The 19,323-nt window shown below is 33.2% G+C and overlaps 1 protein-coding gene across 1 annotated transcript; it reads right to left on the bottom strand.

The window, feature by feature from the left end:
• Positions 1-17,330: 17,330 nt before the first annotated feature.
• Positions 17,331-18,249, bottom strand: TSPO (TSPO(outer membrane tryptophan-rich sensory protein)-like protein). The gene has a single exon (XM_016349698.3). It carries the CDS (start codon positions 18,129-18,131, stop codon positions 17,553-17,555), a length of 579 nt encoding a protein of 192 aa, XP_016205184.1. The 5' UTR covers positions 18,132-18,249; the 3' UTR covers positions 17,331-17,552.
• Between the last annotated feature and the right edge of the window lie 1,074 nt (positions 18,250-19,323).

The raw sequence follows: 19,323 nt of genomic DNA, 5'->3' as shown, positions 1-19,323 counted from the left end.
ATATACAAGTGGATATGAAAAAGTGTAAACACGCACAGCTGTGGGTGTGTGTGATAGTGAGTGGTGCAGCCACCCTGAAGTATTAGGGGTATGTTGGTCAAGTCAACTAGTAATACTATGATCTAATCTAATATTCTAATGTATGCTTAGTAATAATCAAATTTATTCCAAGATATATAAATGGATTTCATTACATAGCTGTCCACTTCCCAAATATGTTGATACTGATTTGTTTTGATTTATTTCCTTCCTTCCATTCAGATGCCAATCCTCCACGTCTATCCTCCTAACTCCTAAGTCTTAACTCAACCACATGTATTATATTATGCCAAAAATATTAATAACCTACCACTAATTTCTCTTCTTGTATGTTTTCTACAAAGTAAAGATAAAACAACATCTAATTTTAACAAATGATATAGATGCATATTGGATTCATATATTTGTTAAAGAATATTCTTTAATGAATGATATCAAAGGTATTTAAAAAATTATATTCCTAAAAAGATATTTAGAATAAACAAGAATTTGCTTGATATAACTTAAAAGTATTATAAACTCATTTGGTCTATTCAAACAAATTGATTCAATTGATAAATCTATTAAAAAGAGAAGTGAATAATAAATACTCTCTATTGATGATACAAATTTTCATGAATAATTATCTTAACTTTTAAGATCTATTTGTTATATATAAATAATATTATAAATAATATTGATATTTCAGTGTTATGTGCTAGTTTGAATTGATTTTTTTAAATAAAAAAAGTATTTTTTTATAAAGTAATTTTATTCAATTTAAAACCTATTTAAATACGTACTTTAAAAAAGTACTTTTATTAAAAAAATAAATTATTTATTTTTTTCTAAAGTTAGCAATACATTGTTTTTAAAAAAACAAAAACAAAAGGCATCTTTAATACTTAAAAGGTTAATTTGGATTAACTTTTAAAAAAAGTACATATTTATTTCATCTTTTAAGAAAAATTGTAACAAACAAAAATTATTTTATATTTGAATATTTTTTAAAAAGAATTTTTAAATATTAAAAATATTTTTTGCTTCTACTTCTTTTTAAAAGTAAGGTATTGTTAGTTTTTAGAAAAAGTAAATAATTTACTTTTTTTTAAGATGTATTCAAATAGATTTTAAATTGAATAAAAGTACTTTATTTTTAAAAAAAAATATTTTTTTCGTTCAAAAAAATCAATCCAAACTAATACAAAAAATTTTTTAAATTTATTTAAATATAAAATAATTGTTATCTATTAAAAAAATATATTTTTAAAAAATAAAAAATAAATACTTTTTTTAAAAGCCAATCCAAACAAAACTTATATTTAAATATAGAGAATTGAATAAATATTTTTATCGATTTTTAACTATTTGTTCAAAGACAAAGTGATTTTTCACCCTTCGAACATTTATAACGAATTTCTAACCATCAAAATAATTAGTTTAAATGACTTTTTTTATTCGAGTAAATGATTCTTATTATTGAATTAAGTAATCTCAAATACATTAACAGTTTATCTATTTTTTTGGTGACTAACAGTTTATCTATTTATAAAGATAGTTTAAACTAATAATTTGAATTATCGTTTTATTAGAGATTAGTAGATTAGTTAAAAATTTTCAAATTATATAAAAACACCTTATCTTTTAAACAAGATTGAAAAGAATATTTACTCTGTCGATAATTAGATGAAAAAGTTAATTTTCTATTATTTTTTTTTTTTTGGGTATAAAGTTAATTTTCCATTTACATGTGTGGTTGTTGACTCATCCAAGTTGGGCTGTGAATGATGAGCTCGTACAAATTAAAACTGCAAAAGAGCATTGGGCCGACATCCGAAAGAATAAAAGAAGCTGTTCGAAAAGGTGCCACCCAACCAACTTGCTCTTCATGAATGGACTTGTATATAAAAGAGCTATATTAGAATATAAAATAATATATGTTGATTTTTAGTATTTTGTAAGACGTAAGTTGTTACCAAATATGTTTAGGACAGTGATTTTGTCGGTTTTTTAATCGATAATTGTTTTTTTCATAGAGGATCCTTAATGCCGTAAAGTTTATCCCATTTTCTTGCACTAATAAAATTTAATTTAAATAAACAGTTTAATTAATTTTTTTTAAATAGTTTAAACAATAAATATTTATATTAAAAATAATCTATAAATAAATTATTTTATATTTAATTTTTTAGTTTTAAAATGATTTATTTTTAAAAAATATAATAAAAATTTTTATTATAAAAAAATTATTTTTTTAATTTTTTTATAAATATTTAAATAATTTTTTAAAAATTATAATTTAATTTTAAAAATTATACTAAATATTAATATTATTACTTTTCAAAAGTCAGAAAAAAAAAAGTAACTTCTACAAGTTTGGCAAACGAATTCTAAGTAGACATGCAATTATTGCATTCATATCATTTTTTCTTATGTTGACGTATTTCTTGAATAAAAAGGGAATTGTGAACTTTTAGCATCTACTAAATATTTTAGCATTTTACCCGTGTTTACACGGTAATTATAATATCAATAAATAAAATATAATATTGTAGGTATTATAAATCGTTGAGGTTGAAAAATTAATAATAAATGATAAATTTGTGATGTATGTGTGAATAATTGTAAACTCAAGTCACTCTTTAATATGTAGTCTAAATAAAGAGAACAATAAGTGTAATATTAGGGGTGACAATAGGGTGGGTAGGAACAATTTTTTATTTTATTCGATTCCACTCCATCTTATAATAATCAATATAAAATCCGCCTCACTCCTACTTGCAGGTAGTAAATGGTCGAACCCTAACTTGTTCTCGTGGGTACCTGCCCCTATAATTATTAAAATCTAATAAATAAAATTAAATTTCAAAATTTATATAACTATCATCACATACATAACATAAATCAAAATAAAATTTTAAATATGATATAATATTATTAATCATTTTACTAATTATTTTACATATATTACACATATTATATATTAAAATTATATATTATATATATACCGGGACGGGTAGTAACTAAACACAGCTCCGCCCGTCCCGCACAAGAACCTGTCCCGCTAAAATCCCACCCTAATGCGGGATGGGTAATTACCCGCCCCGAGCGGGTAGGGGCGGGGTGGGTACTCGCGAATTCGGGTGGTGTTGCCATCCTACGCAATATAAAGAAAAGTAAGCAATTTGACTAAAACAAGGAAGAAAAGAAAAATCAAGTTTGGCTCAAATACAAATTATACTCTTAGTCTTAGACCCACATACACCAATATGCTTCAAGGAATAAGTGGCTGAATATAATTCATACTACCTTCATAAGTTCAATTGGTGATCCAAGCCCACTCACTTATATTGGTGACTAACTAAGCAATGGAATTCAAATTTCATATGAACTAAAATATAACCACTTAATCCATCCTCTCTCCTCTCTTCTCTTTCACCCATGTGAAGAACTAAAGAGAAAAGAAAGCAAGCCTTAAGATGGAATACTATGTTGTTTCGGGTAATACCCAAAAAAAAAAGAGGAACTCACTTTCTCATTCTATCATCATATATCTAAGAAGAAAAAGTTATCCTACCTCGCATTAGGCACCAAATCAGAAGAAAGAAAAGCAAATGTCTAATCAAAACACAATCAGAAGAAAAAAAGTAATTTGTTTTCATATACATGCATGAAATCGTTTGATGATATCTTCTTCCCTCTTCACTATCATTTCGAAAAATATAGAGAAAAATGGAGACAACTTTTTTCTGCTATAAATCAATGAGTAAAATTATTTTTTGGAGGCAAAGTACAAGATTAAGGGTTTGGATTTATCAAGTCTATTGATGATATGTTTTCAAAGAAGTTGCGTTACTTATCTCTGATTTTAAAATGTCTATTTTTTGGGTTGATGGAAGAAAGAAGAAGAAAGACCTTAGCTAGCATTAGAGTTAAAAAGCTGACTTTATGAAGTAAACCTCAGTTTAGAAAAAACAGAGTTGATACAAATAGAAAAATAACTTTAGACTACAAGGAAGGAGAAAGAACCAGAATCTGAATTTTATTGAGAGCTTTTCTGTGAGAGTTCAATGTTTTGGACAATGTTTCTACATCGAAAAAATATTCTGCCAAGATGAAGAGCTTTATCAGAGAGAGCTGAATCTGGTTCAATTTATAGTGTAAAGGCTGTAAATCATCATCTTCCTTATGGTTTACTGTTTGTATTTTTTTTCAATGTTGTATCTTTCCTTGTATTCATTCAATGGTAAAAGATAAGAAAGAGAGGCATTGAGAAAAAACAATTGAGAGAAAAGGCTAGACAGATATTTTGGAGAGAAAAGTCAAGAATGATTTCAGATTTTTTTGTTATTTTTCTATTTTGTGTCATGTACCTAAGAGGTATCCATTTCTAAATTGTGTAAGCACTTAGTATGTTGAATCTAGGTAGTTACATAGCCAAGTCAAGTTTATGTTGAAACTTGATGTGTCTCTGATAGGATTATGTTGAGTCATTGGATTGGTGTATGTAATACTTGAAAAGATAATGATAATTCCACCAATGTTGTGGTAGAGACTAGATATAGGTTGTATTGCACTAGGCAACTGAACCAGGATACATGGTTGTGTTATCTTCTTCTTCCCTGCTCTGATTCTGTTTTTCACGATTTATGAGATAAAATGAAATTGTATCCTACATAATCCAATACGCAGAACAAACAGAAGCCAAATTATAAGTCCTGGTTTGAAGCTTTGTTAATCAAGTTAAAAGAAGGCCATAAATTCAACCCCCCTTCTTTAGGCCATCAAGAACCTTCAATTGGTATCAAAATCTTGGTCTCAAGAATCAAGCTTCACAGCTCGGAGAAAAGGTACAATGGTGAACAACATGGGTGCAACCACTATGGCCTACACTCTAACAGAGGGTCATTCGGACAATAGGCTTCCCTTATTCAATGGGAAGATCTATGCTTATTGGAAAGAAAGTATGCAAATCTTCATTCAATCAATTAACTACAACATATGGAAGATAGTAGTGAATGGTCCTAAGATCCCTACAAAGACAAGTGCTGATGGGGTGACTCCAAAGGAAAAAGTCGAATGGAATATAATGATGATGACAAAGAGAAAAGTAGAGTTGAATGCAAAAGCCATTAACTTGATGCACTGTGCTATCAGCTTTGAGAAGTATCGAAAGGTGTTTAGATGTGAAACGGCAAAAGAAATCTGGGAGAAACTCCAAGTCACACATGAAGGTATCAAACAAGTCAAAAAACAAGGATTGATATGCTGCGAAAAGAGTATGAAATATTTACCATGAAGGATGGAGAAAGCATTGATGAAATGTTTGAGAGATTCTCAATCATCATAAATAGCCTAGATGCTATGGGCATGACCCACACTGAATAAACTCTAGTGAGAAAGGTCCTTAAAAGCCTTACAAAAGAGTGAAAAACTAAAGCTACTGTACTAACCGAGAGCAACAACCTAAGTCCATTAACTTATAATAAGTTGAGAGGAAAATTTCTAGCATATGAAACCACATACACAAGCCAAAACACTAAGAAAAAAGGAGTGTCCCTAAAATCAAAAGTTGAGTATGTGGAGAGTGATTCAAGTGACAATTTTTTGGATGATAAATTTGTATTTTTTGCTAGGAGCCTAACGAGGATGATGAGAAACAAAGGCTTAAGTTCAAAGGAGTACAAGAAGGATTTGAACAAAGTAATCTGTCATAATTGCAAGGAGACATGACACTTCAAGTTCAACTGTTCAAAGCTCAAGAAAGAGGTGAATGCTAAAAAAGAAAAGAAGAAAGTGCTCATGACTTTTTGGAAGGATCTAGAAAATGATTCGGACGAGGAAGAGGACTACGAATATGAAGCTCAAGTCTATTTTATGGCTGGTGAAGATCAACTAGAAAAGATATATTACTATGACTTATCTCTTGAAGAATTACATATTACTGTTGATGATCTCACTCACTATTTTAAAAAATTGCTAAATAAATACAATAAATATAAATCTAAAAATGAAGTTTTGAAGGTTGAAAATGATTTTTTGAAAGAAATTTTTTTATCTTACTGAAGAAAATAGATTTTTAAAATCTGAAATTGAAAAGTACAAGAGAAAGCACATTGTTGATCCTTCTCAAGAATTTGTTGCTAAAAATGAAAGATTGAATGAAATAATTTAGCAAAATTTGCACATAATTCAAGCAACTTGGACAAATTACTTGCTAATCAAATACCATTATTTGGAAAAATCTGATTTGGATTATATAACAAAAAATGATGCAATTTTTAAGAAACTAATTGTTAAAATTATGTCATCATCTTCAAAATCAAAACTCCCATTTGATAAATCTGGTCTTGGATATTTATCTAACAAAGATGTTGGCTTTGAAAAATCATAGATCTTTAAAAAAGAATTACTTAAAAAAAGATATTTTTTTAAAAACTCACCCAAACAAACTCTGTAACTAACCATTATAATAAGTAAGGTAGGAATCAATTTATTTTACCAAGGAAGCAAGAAAATGCATATTAATAAAGATTTCATTAAGAAAGAATCAAGTTATAATTGGAAGGATCTTACACTATCATATAACATTCAAGACCCCAAAACTCATAATCAAATTAAGGAAGCCGCTGCACTTTCTTTGTGTATGATGAAACAAAGAAGGAAAGTTTTTCTCATCAAGAACCAACGGCCATGAAGCCTAAATCATGCAACGGCTAGTCAGCTAGCTTGTGTCATGGGGATTTGGTTCCATACCATTTATAAAGAATAACAAGTCCTATATATAGAGAATTTATCGAGGATGGAAACAACCTTTTTCATGGAGATCATATTGAGAAAAATCAGATTTTAGTCATTGTATTTTGAGTGTGTTCTTTATTTATTGTGTCTAAAATTAAGAGTTTATTGAAAGAAACAAAAGGTAAAGCCACTGTTCACATAAAAATCATATATTCTATTTTATTTGAGAGTTGTGATAGAAAGTGTGTTTGGTTGAGTACACTTGGTTTTCATTAACTAGGTTGGGTTAGCATCTAGATATTGAACTAAGCTTAAGTTAGTTTAGGGTGTTACAAGAGTGTGAGTCTCTTAGAATTGGTGATTATTATCTGTTTTGATTATAGTGACAATTCTTCCATTATTATGGTGAAGACTGGATGTAAGTTACATTATACTTTGTTGCCGAATCAGGATATATCGTGGTGTTCTCTTTCTTCTTCAATTCCTTTATTAAAACTGTTTTCGTTCTGCTGTTTTAATCAGGATACTTTTTTTAAATTATCTCCTGAATTTTGAGTTCTGCATAAGTTGTTTAAATAATCTAAAAGTGATTGAATTGATTCAAACCCCCTTCTCAATTCACCTAAGAATATTCACTTTATTTTGATTTTTCACTATTACTTACTGTAAAAAAAAAATCGCACACCCCACCTTCCCCTCCCACTTCCACTCACGACGCTTACCTTGTCGTCTTCATCTCCCGCTCCAGTCACATCGTCGTGCTGCCGCCACAATTAGTGCCGATCATCCACTCGTCGTAGCAACAACCCCCGGTCTTCTCATAATGACAATGACGCCCACAATCCCGCAAAGGAAACCAACCGATCCTCCTTCACGTTATCGCATCGCCCAAACTTGTCATTGAACCGGTGTCGTAACTCATCCGTCTCAGCAAGGAGCTGTCAAAGACAACGTTCACAACGCTACGAAGGGATTTCCGAATGGCACCCACTATGTCGGTCCAATTACGCCGTCGATCAGCCCTTACCCAATCCCTTCCCACGCGATTCGTTTGCCGTGAAAGGTTGACAAAAAATCCCTTGTTGTCGATTGCAACGAATATCCTCAGAAAATAACTGTAGGATGTTTCTTTTATTAAATTTTATATGGTTATTTTTTTAAATTTAGGATGTTTCTTTTATTCGATGCAGGTCGGTGCAGCATGACGCATAGAGAAGTAATGGCAGAGCACACAACAATAGCACAACGGACAATTGAAGACGAGATACCAACTACGTGATGAGAGAGAATTCCATGCGATAAAGGGGTTCCACGTTGATAAAGCGATTACGTGATGATTGCTAATAAAAAATTACGTTTCGCTAATCCTAATTTAGTGACGCTAAGTATAATTATTTAAAATTCTATTTTTTCAAATTCAAACTCTTATTCTTTTAATAAATTGTTCAAATAGTTAATGGTATAATTAGTTCCCTATATTTTCTTTACGTTAATACCTTTTCATGTATTATTCTTTTTTTTTTATCTTAAACAGGGCTTAAAGCCCAAGAACAGAAAACGCACTAAACAGGAGTGGTTCTGCAGAACTCCACTCCACGCTCATCAGCTTCCATCAAAAGAACTATCATAGCTGGAACTTCTTCGAACAAGGTGACCCCTCTCCCCATTCTTTGCCCATATTTGGCTAAAGCATCGGCACATTGATTCGCCTCTCTGAAGATGTGCCGAATCACCACCTTCTGTGGTTTTGTCAGCAGCTCCTTGATCGACCTCGCCAGGGAAGCTCCAACGTGGGTCTCCGCCGTGGTACTTCGGATGAGATTAATAGCACAGCTCGAGTCAGATTCAACTTCTAGGTAGGGGATATGCAAATCTACTGCTAATTTCATTCATATAAAGAAACCCCAAAGCTCAGCTATAGTAATTGTACATTTTCCAATGTTCATACTGAAACCAGTGATGAATCGTCCTCTGGAATCTCTGATTATGACTCTGCTTGCTCCTTTGCTATCAGGTTAAAACACAGAACCATCGACGTTAAGCTTGGCCCATCCTCTTTCCGGCGGCTTCCACCCAATCTATACTGTTCTGGTAAGACGAAGTGCTCTTCTACTCTGTTCTGTGATATCTAGAATGTGGTTGTAGTTCTCTGCCAAGTTTCGAATCTTGTGATGCATCTGATTATTTTGGGTAATTAGGTTGCTAAACACTAATTCATTCCTGCATTGCCAAGCTAAGTTGCAGGTTGTCATGAAAGTGATGGTCCACGGAGTACCATTATAGGGTGGAGTATATTTACCCAAGTTATTTTTAAGCCATTCTGAATAGGAAAGGCTAAAAAATTCTTGTTGTAAACTACTATTGACAATGCTGTTCCAAACAGTGCAGATAAAAGGGCAATCACGCAGTGTATGGAGCAAAGTCTCTTCTTCTCCTTGGCATCTTGGGCAGTTACCATCTTCGGTAAGTCCTCTCCTTCTTCTTTTATGATTTGTCAACAATGCCTCATGAGTGAGTAGCCAGCAAAAAGATCTAAGTCTTTGTGGTTATTTGGCTTTCCAAATCTGTTTGTATAGATAATGCTCCTCTCCATCTTCAATATAAAAAGTTTCATAGGCTAATTTTATAAAAAACACACCATTTGGGCAGGACATCCAACTGATGGAGTCTTCCCCGATTTGTGAATTAGGAGCTTTGATTGTATGTAGAATATCTATGACTTCCTCGGGTAGAACACGATTTAGCACTTTCCAATCCCAGTCTCCATTTTTGTTGACATAGTCTACAACATTTTCATTGAGTTTGTCCTCTTCCAGATTAGTTAAGGCAACCTCTTTCAAATTAGTAAACCCAGGGATCCATTGCTCCTTCCAAAAAAGGGCTTTATTCCCATCTCCTAGTCTCCAGATGAGATTGGTTTTGAACTTCTCCCAGACCTTGTTAATTCTGAGCCAGGCATTTGAGTTACTTGATCTATGCTGAATCTTTGGTAAGATATCTTCACCGTAGTCATATTTGGCTCTCATGACTTTCACCCAAAGCTTATCTCTATCGTGAATTAGACTCAAGGCGAGTTTCATGAGAAAGAGTGAATTTGAATCCTGAGCCTTCCTCAAACCCAACCCGCCTTTCTCTTTGGGTTTGCATATACTATCCCAATTTAGCAAGTGAATTTTTCTTTCCCCTTCACCGCTTCCCCATAGAAAATCTCTTCAAATCTTGTCAATTTTTTGACACACTGCTGTTGAGATCTTCATGGTCTGCATGCAATAGCTTGGAATCGTTGCAAGAACCGATTGTACGAGCGTATATCTTCCTGCTAAAGAGAGAGTCTTTCTGTTCCAGCTAGACATCTTGTTTTGCATCTTGTCAATAATAAACTGAAAGTGTTGTTTGTTACACCGTTCGTGAATGAGTGGGACTCCCAAATACTTTTCCAAGTTGACTGTGAGGTTGATTCCTAGCTCCCGACTCAAGTGATGTCTAGTGTTATGGTTGACGTTGCTAGAGAAGAACACACATGACTTCCCAAGATTGACCTTTTGAACCGAGCAACCGTAAAAAAGGAAAAGAGCATTCTTGATGATCCGGACTTGCTTCATATCCGCTTTAGCAAAAAGTACTAGGTCATCTGCAAAACAGAGATGAGAAATTTTAGGTCCACCCCTTGAAAGCATGATAGGTTCCCATTTTTTTGTCATGAATTAATTTATTTATCAAGTGAGATAAACGTTCAATACAAAGAACAAAAATATAAGGGGATAAGGGGTCTCCCTGTCGTATTCCTCTGGTAGGCCTGAAGGTCTCTGAAGGAGAGCCATTCCAAAAAATATTCATGGAAGTCGTTGATATACAGTAGCTGACAACTTTAATGATGTTGTCCGGTATACCAGCGTCCTTAAGAGTGTCCATTATGAACGACCAGTTTAGCCTATCATAGGCTTTTTCGAAGTCAATTTTTATAGCCATAAAACCCTTCCCATGCTTTTTGTTTCTCATAGTATGAACCACCTCTTGGGCGACTAAAATATTATTTGCGCTCATCCTGCCAGGCACAAAACTAGATTGGGTGTTAGAGATAAGTGTGGGCATAAACTTTTTTAGTCTTGAAGCAATAATTTTAGTTACAAACTTATAACAGACGTTACAAAGACTAATTGGCCTAAAATGCCCAAAATTTTTCAGTGAAGAAATCTTAGAAATTAAGGCAATTAGAGTTTTGTTAACTTCTGCAATATTGTTTGGTTCACTAAACACTCCCTTCACCCATGCTGTGAGAGAGGTAGCCACCACATCCCATGCTTGTTGTTAAAATTTTGCTGGGAGACCGTCACTTCCGAGTGCCTTCCAGCTTCCCATAGAGAAGACAGTATTCTTAATTTCCTCATTTGTCACCTTTCTTGCAATTTCTTTATAATCTCTGTCATGCAATCTGGAAAACTGGTTAGAGATACCAAAAGGATTAGAGACAAAATCAGAGCAATAAAGAGTCTTAAAGAAATTGACACCCCAATTTTTTAACGTTTCTGCATCTTCCACCCAATCTCCTTTTTCACTTTTAAGCGCGGTTATTCTATTTCTCTTCTTCCTCCCATTAGCTTTTAAGTAAAAGTATTTTGAGTTCTTGTCCCCGAAGAGAATGGTGTCACATCTAGATATTTGCTGCCAATATGTTTCCTCCTGAATTGCTATGAGCTCATACTCCTTCCACAATTCTTTTTGTAGTTTATCCAAAAAGGGATTGTGATTAAAAGAATGCTTATTGTTGATGCCTTCCAGACTTAATAGGATGCGTTGTTTTTTCTTAAAAATGTTTCCAAAAACCTCTTTGTTCCATATCTTTGCCTTCTCAATGAAACCTGTTATATTATGTAAGAAGTCGTTTTCTTCCAACTAGCCGTTTTTAACCAAATTGTTGTAGTCTTCATGTAGAACCCAAGGAGCAAGGAATTTGAAAGGTTTAGGTCCTTTATCCTTATAGGCCAAACGAAAATCCAACAAAATGGGCAAATGATCTGACTTCAGCTTGGGTAAGTGCTTAACACCCACATCTAGAAAAACATCAGAAAACTTAACATTACTTAAGAAACGGTCAAGTCTTCTCTTTGTGTTACCCCTTTGCCAAGTGAAAGGGGGTCCAATAAAGCCTAAATCTTTAAGATCACAATAAATTAAACAATCGTTAAATTTATCAGTGTCGAGAGATAGGTTAGAGGATCCTCCTATGTCATTTAGGGAGATAATAGAGTTGAAGTCCCCTCCTAGGCACCAAGGACCACTTAAATTAGTGGCAATATCTTTTAACTTGGTCCAAAGCTCGTTCCGTTCCCCCACCCTTGGACTTCCATTAACCGCTGTATAGAACCAAGGATCGCTATTTTGCCACTGGACTTCAAGGTGAATAAATTGCCTATGAATGAACAGCGGCTTAATATTTCAAGAATTTTATTTTCAGAGACACCAAATACCCCCAGAATATCCTTCTGCATCACTAACGCACCAAGCGTCAAACCCCAATTTCCTAATAATCGATTCAGCTTTCGGACCTGAGATATGGGTTTCCAACAAAACACTGAAATCAGTTTTATATCTGATCCTAAGGTCATTAACAATAGATTTGAAGCCTTTAGCCGAGGCTCCTCGACAATTCCAAATTAAAATATTCATGGATAACAATAAAACAAGAAAAAATTAAAGTCATGGGGATATAGAAAACCAAAACTCCCTGGTTCAGAGAAGTTCAGTCTAGGCTTCCATGTCCTTTGGTTCCTCAGCCATTCCAGCTGCATTTCCATTAATAGCAGATTCTTCAATTTTATACATATCCATAGCCATTCTATTAGCTTCACTGCTTATGTCCTCATCTTCTGGCGGTTTATTCTTGTAATATTCGTTGCCTTGTGTTGAAGTTCCTCCACCCATGATTTTCGTGATAAGAACATCTGATATTGCGTTGCTAGAACCATTAGTAGGAATATAGTTTCCTTCTTCGTGGCTTAGGTAGACTTCTTTGGCCATTCTATTGAACTGCCTCCAGTATTCCTAATGTCTTTGTTCTTGATCTTTTTTGTTGATCTCGTGTGAGTGTTGGCTGTCTTCCACAATAATGATAGCTTTCTGTTTGTTTTGATTATTGCTCCATGGATTCAGATTATCCTGGTTCTATTTTTTGGGATTTTCTGGGCCCTTTCCTTTTGTGTTCTTGTTTGGGGGGTTTGATTTTGGTGCTCCTTTTTTGCTTTAATTTTTTGTGTCCAGCCTATCATGAGACTGATTTGCTTTAGAAAATTTCTCTTTCTTCTGTATTCTACTCTTTTGACTTGCCTGATTGATGTTTCCTTTACTTTCTTCTCTTGCCTGATCTTCCTCCACTCCCTGTAAAGCGTCAAATCTGGTATTAAAGTTACATTTTTTATTCTCTCCATTTATATTTTCTGATCCTTGTTTGTATCTTCTTGGAGGCTTTTTGACAACCATCCACGGTCCATAAGGACTTTCCTCATAAATATCATATTTTATTCCTGGAATTTTGGCTCCTGATTGTTGTTTGTTACTATTATTAGTAATACTACCCTCTGATTCTGTTAATCCCTGAAGATCCGTAACATTAATATCTTTCCTGATTTGGTTACCCTGGTCTTCCTGAGTTGTCTGGTTCAGTGCTGCGGCTGCACTGTTGGTGTTTCGGCCATTCTGATGTGTCGTTGCTGCCTGATTCTGGTTGTTTTCCGTAGTATTCTTCGCTGTTTCAGGACATCCATCACTCTTGTGTCCATATCTTCCACATTTGAAGCAGATTTGGTGAAGACCTTCGTATTCAAGCCCGAATTCTTTCCCCAAAGCTGTGAATGTTGGCACCAATTTTTTTCTCAGATCAATTTCCACGCAAATACGAGCAAATTTACCCCTTGAATGTATAGATGTATGTTTATCCACTTTTAACATTGTTCCAAGCATTTTTCCTACTTTCCATAGAAAATACCTATTATACAATTTTGCTGGAAGATTAGGTATTCTTACCCAAACTGCCACTTTATGGACCTCGCATTCCTGGGGGAATAAACAGGGGTCTCCATCTTTGCACCAAAAGGTAGTGATCAGCAATCATCCAGAGACCCTCGAATAAGGCATGAGAATAGTCCTCCTGGCTCAAGAAACGAACTAGGTAGTAACCCCCCACAAGATCCACTACTCGAACTGCTTCTTTCTTTGTCCATCTCCTATTTATCCATCTCTCCATTGTTTGAAGATTGAGATTCTTTCCTAGAGGTTTGATGATGAGTGCTTGTTTCCATGGCCTACACCATTCATCATATTCTTCTAGAGAGACATCTATAACGGGGTTGTGAGTGAAAGGAGTCTGTTGGCTCTCCATATGCTCCATGGGCTCTTCATCGGAGATGTAATCTTCAGTGACTATCTCTACAATTTCATATGGGTTCAGCTTATCCAAACCATCACTCATAAGTCTATCCTTATAAAAAGATTTATTGCTGGTTGTTGCAATATTATCAACATGTATCCCTTCCATAGGTGTATTTTTTTATTCCTCCATAGCAAATTCTGGTGTCTCTTCTTCTTGGGTAACCTCCATAATGTGTTTTGATAGCTCTTTGTCATTTATTTTTACTTTTTTGTGCTCTTTTCTACCTGATCCTCCTCTTCTGGTGATCTTTTTTTAGATTCAGGACTAATTGTTGCTGCATTCAGAGAAAGCATTTTTTTCTACACTATATTATCTTATAATTAAATTATTATTTATTTTTTTCATGTATTATTCTAGTTATTCGGATAACTTGAAAAAATGAAAATACAAAACTTAATATACATTTTTTTCAATCAACTTTTATTCTTTCTGAAATCTCATTTTCCATGCATGCTATGAATATGAGAAAAATATAAAAAAATCAACCTTTATTATTTTTGACTATCTAACACTATATTTTTAAATATTAAAAGTTAATTTTTTTAAATATTAAAATATTTTTTACCGCCAATGAGTTATAGCTCAAATGGCATAGTCTCTCTATACTCAATTAAGAGATTACGGGTTCGAGTCTCCTATCTTTGGTAAAAAAAAAATTTTGACCATCTAAAAATTAATTAAGGACTAGACTATTGGCTAAAAACAATAACAGTGGCCTTATAGTATTTCTTAGTCATAAAAACTACTTGAGTTATGATAGTAAGAATATTTGCAATGAAACATTGATTTTTTTTTTTTTGGTGATTGCAATGAAACATTGATTTAATAGTCAAAATGGTTCTTTTAAAGATACTTCGATCTCTATTCTCATCTCTAAAAGAATAAATTAATCAAATTTGTCTTTGAAAAACAAACAACCTGATCACATTAATCTTTCTGTTATTTTTTTTTTGTTGATGGCACTAACAGAAAATGACGTACATTTTTTTTTTGTTAAGCTTGGAACCAAGGCAGGCCCACATCCGAAAAAATGAACCCTAACCAGTACCCGACCCGGTTCCCTACTAGAACTCCCTCACTGATCGTATTCTCCTGCTTCTTCATGGTGGAACACTGTACGAATCTTCCATCCTCCCTGGCAACGGCTCTGCCGCCACTGCCTCCGTTACGGTCGGTCGTATCATCGCCGACGACTCTACCTCCGTTGCCTCCACCCATGCCTCTGCTCCCACTACCGACGCCTCTGCTCGCGCTGCTGCTGCTGACGCCTTTGCTGCCATCGTGGACGCTTCTGTTGCTTCCGCTTCTGCTGCCGATGACTCCGCTGTTGCCGCCGGTGCAACCTTCGAAGTTGGCCCCCCTTCTCCGCTTCACTTCTACTGTCGCACTCACATAGTAGCTATGCTTCGAGCTCCTCCATGCAAAGAAGAAAGAACGATGAAGCAAGTGTCTTGTGAAATACCCCAGATGGAGATGATACTATTGTCCTGGCCGAAAACGACGGATTCGAATTGAAAGTGGTAGCGGCACCATCATTGATTGAAATGACTGCTTGGCATTAGAACTTCAGCTAGTGGACCACCAGGTTCGGTGGTTGACTGCTTGAAGTTACTCAAGGGGGTGGTGTGACCAATTCGAAAAGCCAAATTTATTATCATTGCTTGTGTTGTTCTCTTTTGTCCATTAAGCCTAACCCCACTTCCTCATGCATATATCCACTTTCCATTGATAAATCAAGAGAAGAGAAAGACAATTTCCCAATTAATAAAACAGAATTCTTGTTGTTAGCATCATTAATTTTACGATTCATTGCTGTATTTGACTAAGTATCGATGAAAACTCTTAGTTTATCATATTAGAAAGTTTTCATAAGAACCAGAACAGGATTAATGGAAGTTAGAAAGCGCTTGTTGTATTATTGATCTAGCACATTTCAAGCTTCAGAACGAACACACTACCAATGCTCTACGACTATTGGTTGCAGATGATATTGCAATCTTCTTCGTCTTCGAATGATATCGCGATCTTCTTCACCTTCGTGACCATGGGTTAGGGAAATCGTGACCATGGGTTAGGGAAGCAGAAACTGAGAGTGAGGAAAAACTTCACTGTTTTAGGTGTAAAACGAACGACGTCGTTTATTATGCTGTGCTATCACTTTACATTTCAGGTCAACAAACCATTAGCAGTAGTATCAAAAAATTAACAGAGATAAACGTGATTTAAAAAAAATTATTTAGGAACCAATTTGATTAAAAAAATCATTCAAAAAATCATTCAAAAAGACAAAAATGATTTGATTATTAAATCATCAAATATTTTGAGAGTATCAATAATCCTTTCAAAAAATAAATTAATTTAAAATAAAATTTATATTAAAATTAATTTAGGAAAGAAAACCAGTATCATTTTAAAAAATACACTATCAATTCAATAAAAGAATCAATAAAATTTTATTATTCGTACAATTATATAGATATTATAGATAAAATAATTAAAAATAATATAAATTTTTATATGAATTAATACTTAGAAAAACAAATTGCACTTTTAGTTTTAAATTATTGTTTACCACAAATGTTCTTATAAAATTTGAAATAAAATAAAATAAAATATGTATTGAAAATGCTCTAAGTGCATATTGCAAATTTCCAGTTGAATTAAATCAGGTGTAATTAATTTTAGAAAAGTGCTAGAAAACAATAAAAATTTTGAACAATATAAAAATCACCAATCAAATAAAAATACACTACACTCTAATTTAATATTACTAATTAAATTTAGTCTTTTAACTCTATTAATTCAAATTGTTTACACATTATTATTTACACATTATTCAAAAACTATTAATTCAAATTATTTACACATTATTATTTACATTATTATTTACACATTATTCAAAAACTATTAATTCAAATTATTTACACATTATTATTTACACATTATTCAAAAATCTTACACATTATTCAAAAATCTTAGTTGTTACCTATACTTTTTCTTAATTTTGTTCTACAAACACAAATTAAACGAACCACAAGTCTTTACCAACAAAAGGGTTTCATTCATTCAGGGCATAGATTTTGTTTTATTCAAATCAAATCACAAAGAGAAAATTACAAACGCAGATCTAAACATTCAATAACGATTTAAAACACAATATTAGTAGTTCTTACCTCATAATAAGACAACTTTAAGCATATATATATTTAGATTTACACACACACAAAACTTACAAAGGAAACACAGCAGAACACCAAAAAAGCACAGGGAATATAATATTATTTAATATTTACAAGAGGGTGTTTGTATGAAGGTATCTAATTAAGAAAACGTAATTGATCTGGTTAATCTCTAATTAAAAGTATGATTAGGCAGAAAGGAGCTTAAGATTTACAATGGAGAGAAAAGCGGTCCAAGCCAAACAAGGCTTTATCAAATCAGCAGCAACATGGTTGACCTGCTTAAACACACGCATGCACCCATACAGGCACCCAAACAGACCCAGGCACAGCACCATGCCCACCCTCGAAGCACCTGCACCGAACACAAGCGGGTCCCACAGAACCGTTAAGAGGAGCTGAGCCACGTAGAGCACCACAGCTACGGGGTACCTATGGAATCCTCCTTCGGCCCAAACCATCCAGGCCGAGAGGCCCATCAGGAAGCCCGAAGCGGGTAAAGTTAGGTGTAGGGCCCACGAGGGCGGGAACCAGAAGGGAGTCTTGTGATCCATGTGGTGGTTGGCACGTGACATGGAGCTCGATATGTATGCGGAGAAGAGCGTCAGCGACAAGGGGAGAATAACGGCAATCAGGAGTGACCTAAGACCGCGTTTGGCCATCGCCATTTTCTTGTCCCGTCTGGTTGTTGTTGTTGTTGTTGTTCCTCCTCCTGCTTTGGTGTCTGCATCGTGTGTGACCCGGTGTTTGAGTTCTTGGGAAGCCATGGTAATGGAGGAAGAAGAAGAAGAAGAAGAGGAGCTTGAAAGAAATGAAGGAATATGGGAAAGGCGAGCGATTGGTTTTGGTTATAAGGTGAAGCGTGGAATTCTCTGGTGGGTGGAAGCCATAGAACAATGGCTTCAATGGGAACCATGCCGCGTGTTCTTGCATGCCCGTGATGTGGAAGTTTGTGACAGCGACACATGGTGCCGACGTAATATTATCGATTATCCTTGATTAAAAAAAAAAGTAGAAACCAACACCTGTTGTATGATGAGTCGATTGCGTTTGCCGACTAAACATCAAACACCGTCATATATTCATATTATCCCTTTAGATTAATTTACTTCTTGCTTTATTATCAACAAACCCTATTTCAATTTGTCACATTGCAATAGAGTTTTAGAAATTTGTCACATTGCAATAGAGTTTTATAGATAGGAGCTACTTAAATAAAGATGTTAAAATTTTTTTTTTAAAGATATTTTTTAAAAATTAAAATTTAATACATATAATTAATTAAATTGTATTATTTTTATTAAAATTAGACTGAACAAATTAGTTTAATAAAAAATTAATAAATTAAATTTTTAAATCGGTATAAATTAAATATTTTTTATAAAAAATTACTATAATATTTCTGTTATAAAACACAGTTAAAATATTTCTATTATATATATATATATTAAAAATTTTAAATTTTAATCCTATAATGATAGAGAATAAAGGAGTTAGAATTTAAAATTTTTAAAATTAATATATATAATAAGAATATTTTAATTATTTTATATAATAAGAGTATTTTAATTATTTTATATAATAAGAGTATTGTATTTATTTTTTATAAAAAATAATATTAATTTAGATAAATTTAAAATTTAATTTACTATTTTTTGGTTAAATTAATTTATCTGATCTAATTTTGACAAAAATAACATAATTTAAATAATTATATATATTAAATTTTAATTATTAAAAAATATTTAAAATAAAAAAAAGAGGTTTTCTGCGTTTTATAGGAGCATCTTTTATAGATATTTGCTATTAGTCCCGATAAAGAGAGGATCTGGTGGAGACTGCGTCTCGAGTCTTTAGTCTTCTTTACTACTCAAATCAGATTTTATTTTTTTTTATTTGTTTAAAACTTAATTAAACTATATCCTTTTTAACCCTAAATTCAATATAAACACTGACCGA

Source organism: Arachis ipaensis, chromosome B6 (genome assembly GCF_059453495.1).
Source record: "Arachis ipaensis isolate K30076 ecotype BB chromosome B6, ASM5945349v1, whole genome shotgun sequence".
Classification (NCBI taxonomy): Eukaryota; Viridiplantae; Streptophyta; class Magnoliopsida; order Fabales; family Fabaceae; genus Arachis; species Arachis ipaensis.
Note: the sequence above shows the minus strand (reverse complement) of the source record. Positions and strands in the feature narration are given on the sequence as shown.

Coding starts and splice junctions, on each gene's coding strand:
- TSPO (XM_016349698.3), bottom strand. CDS start 18,131: ATGGCTTCCCAAGAACTCAAACACCGGGTCACACACGATGCAGACACC.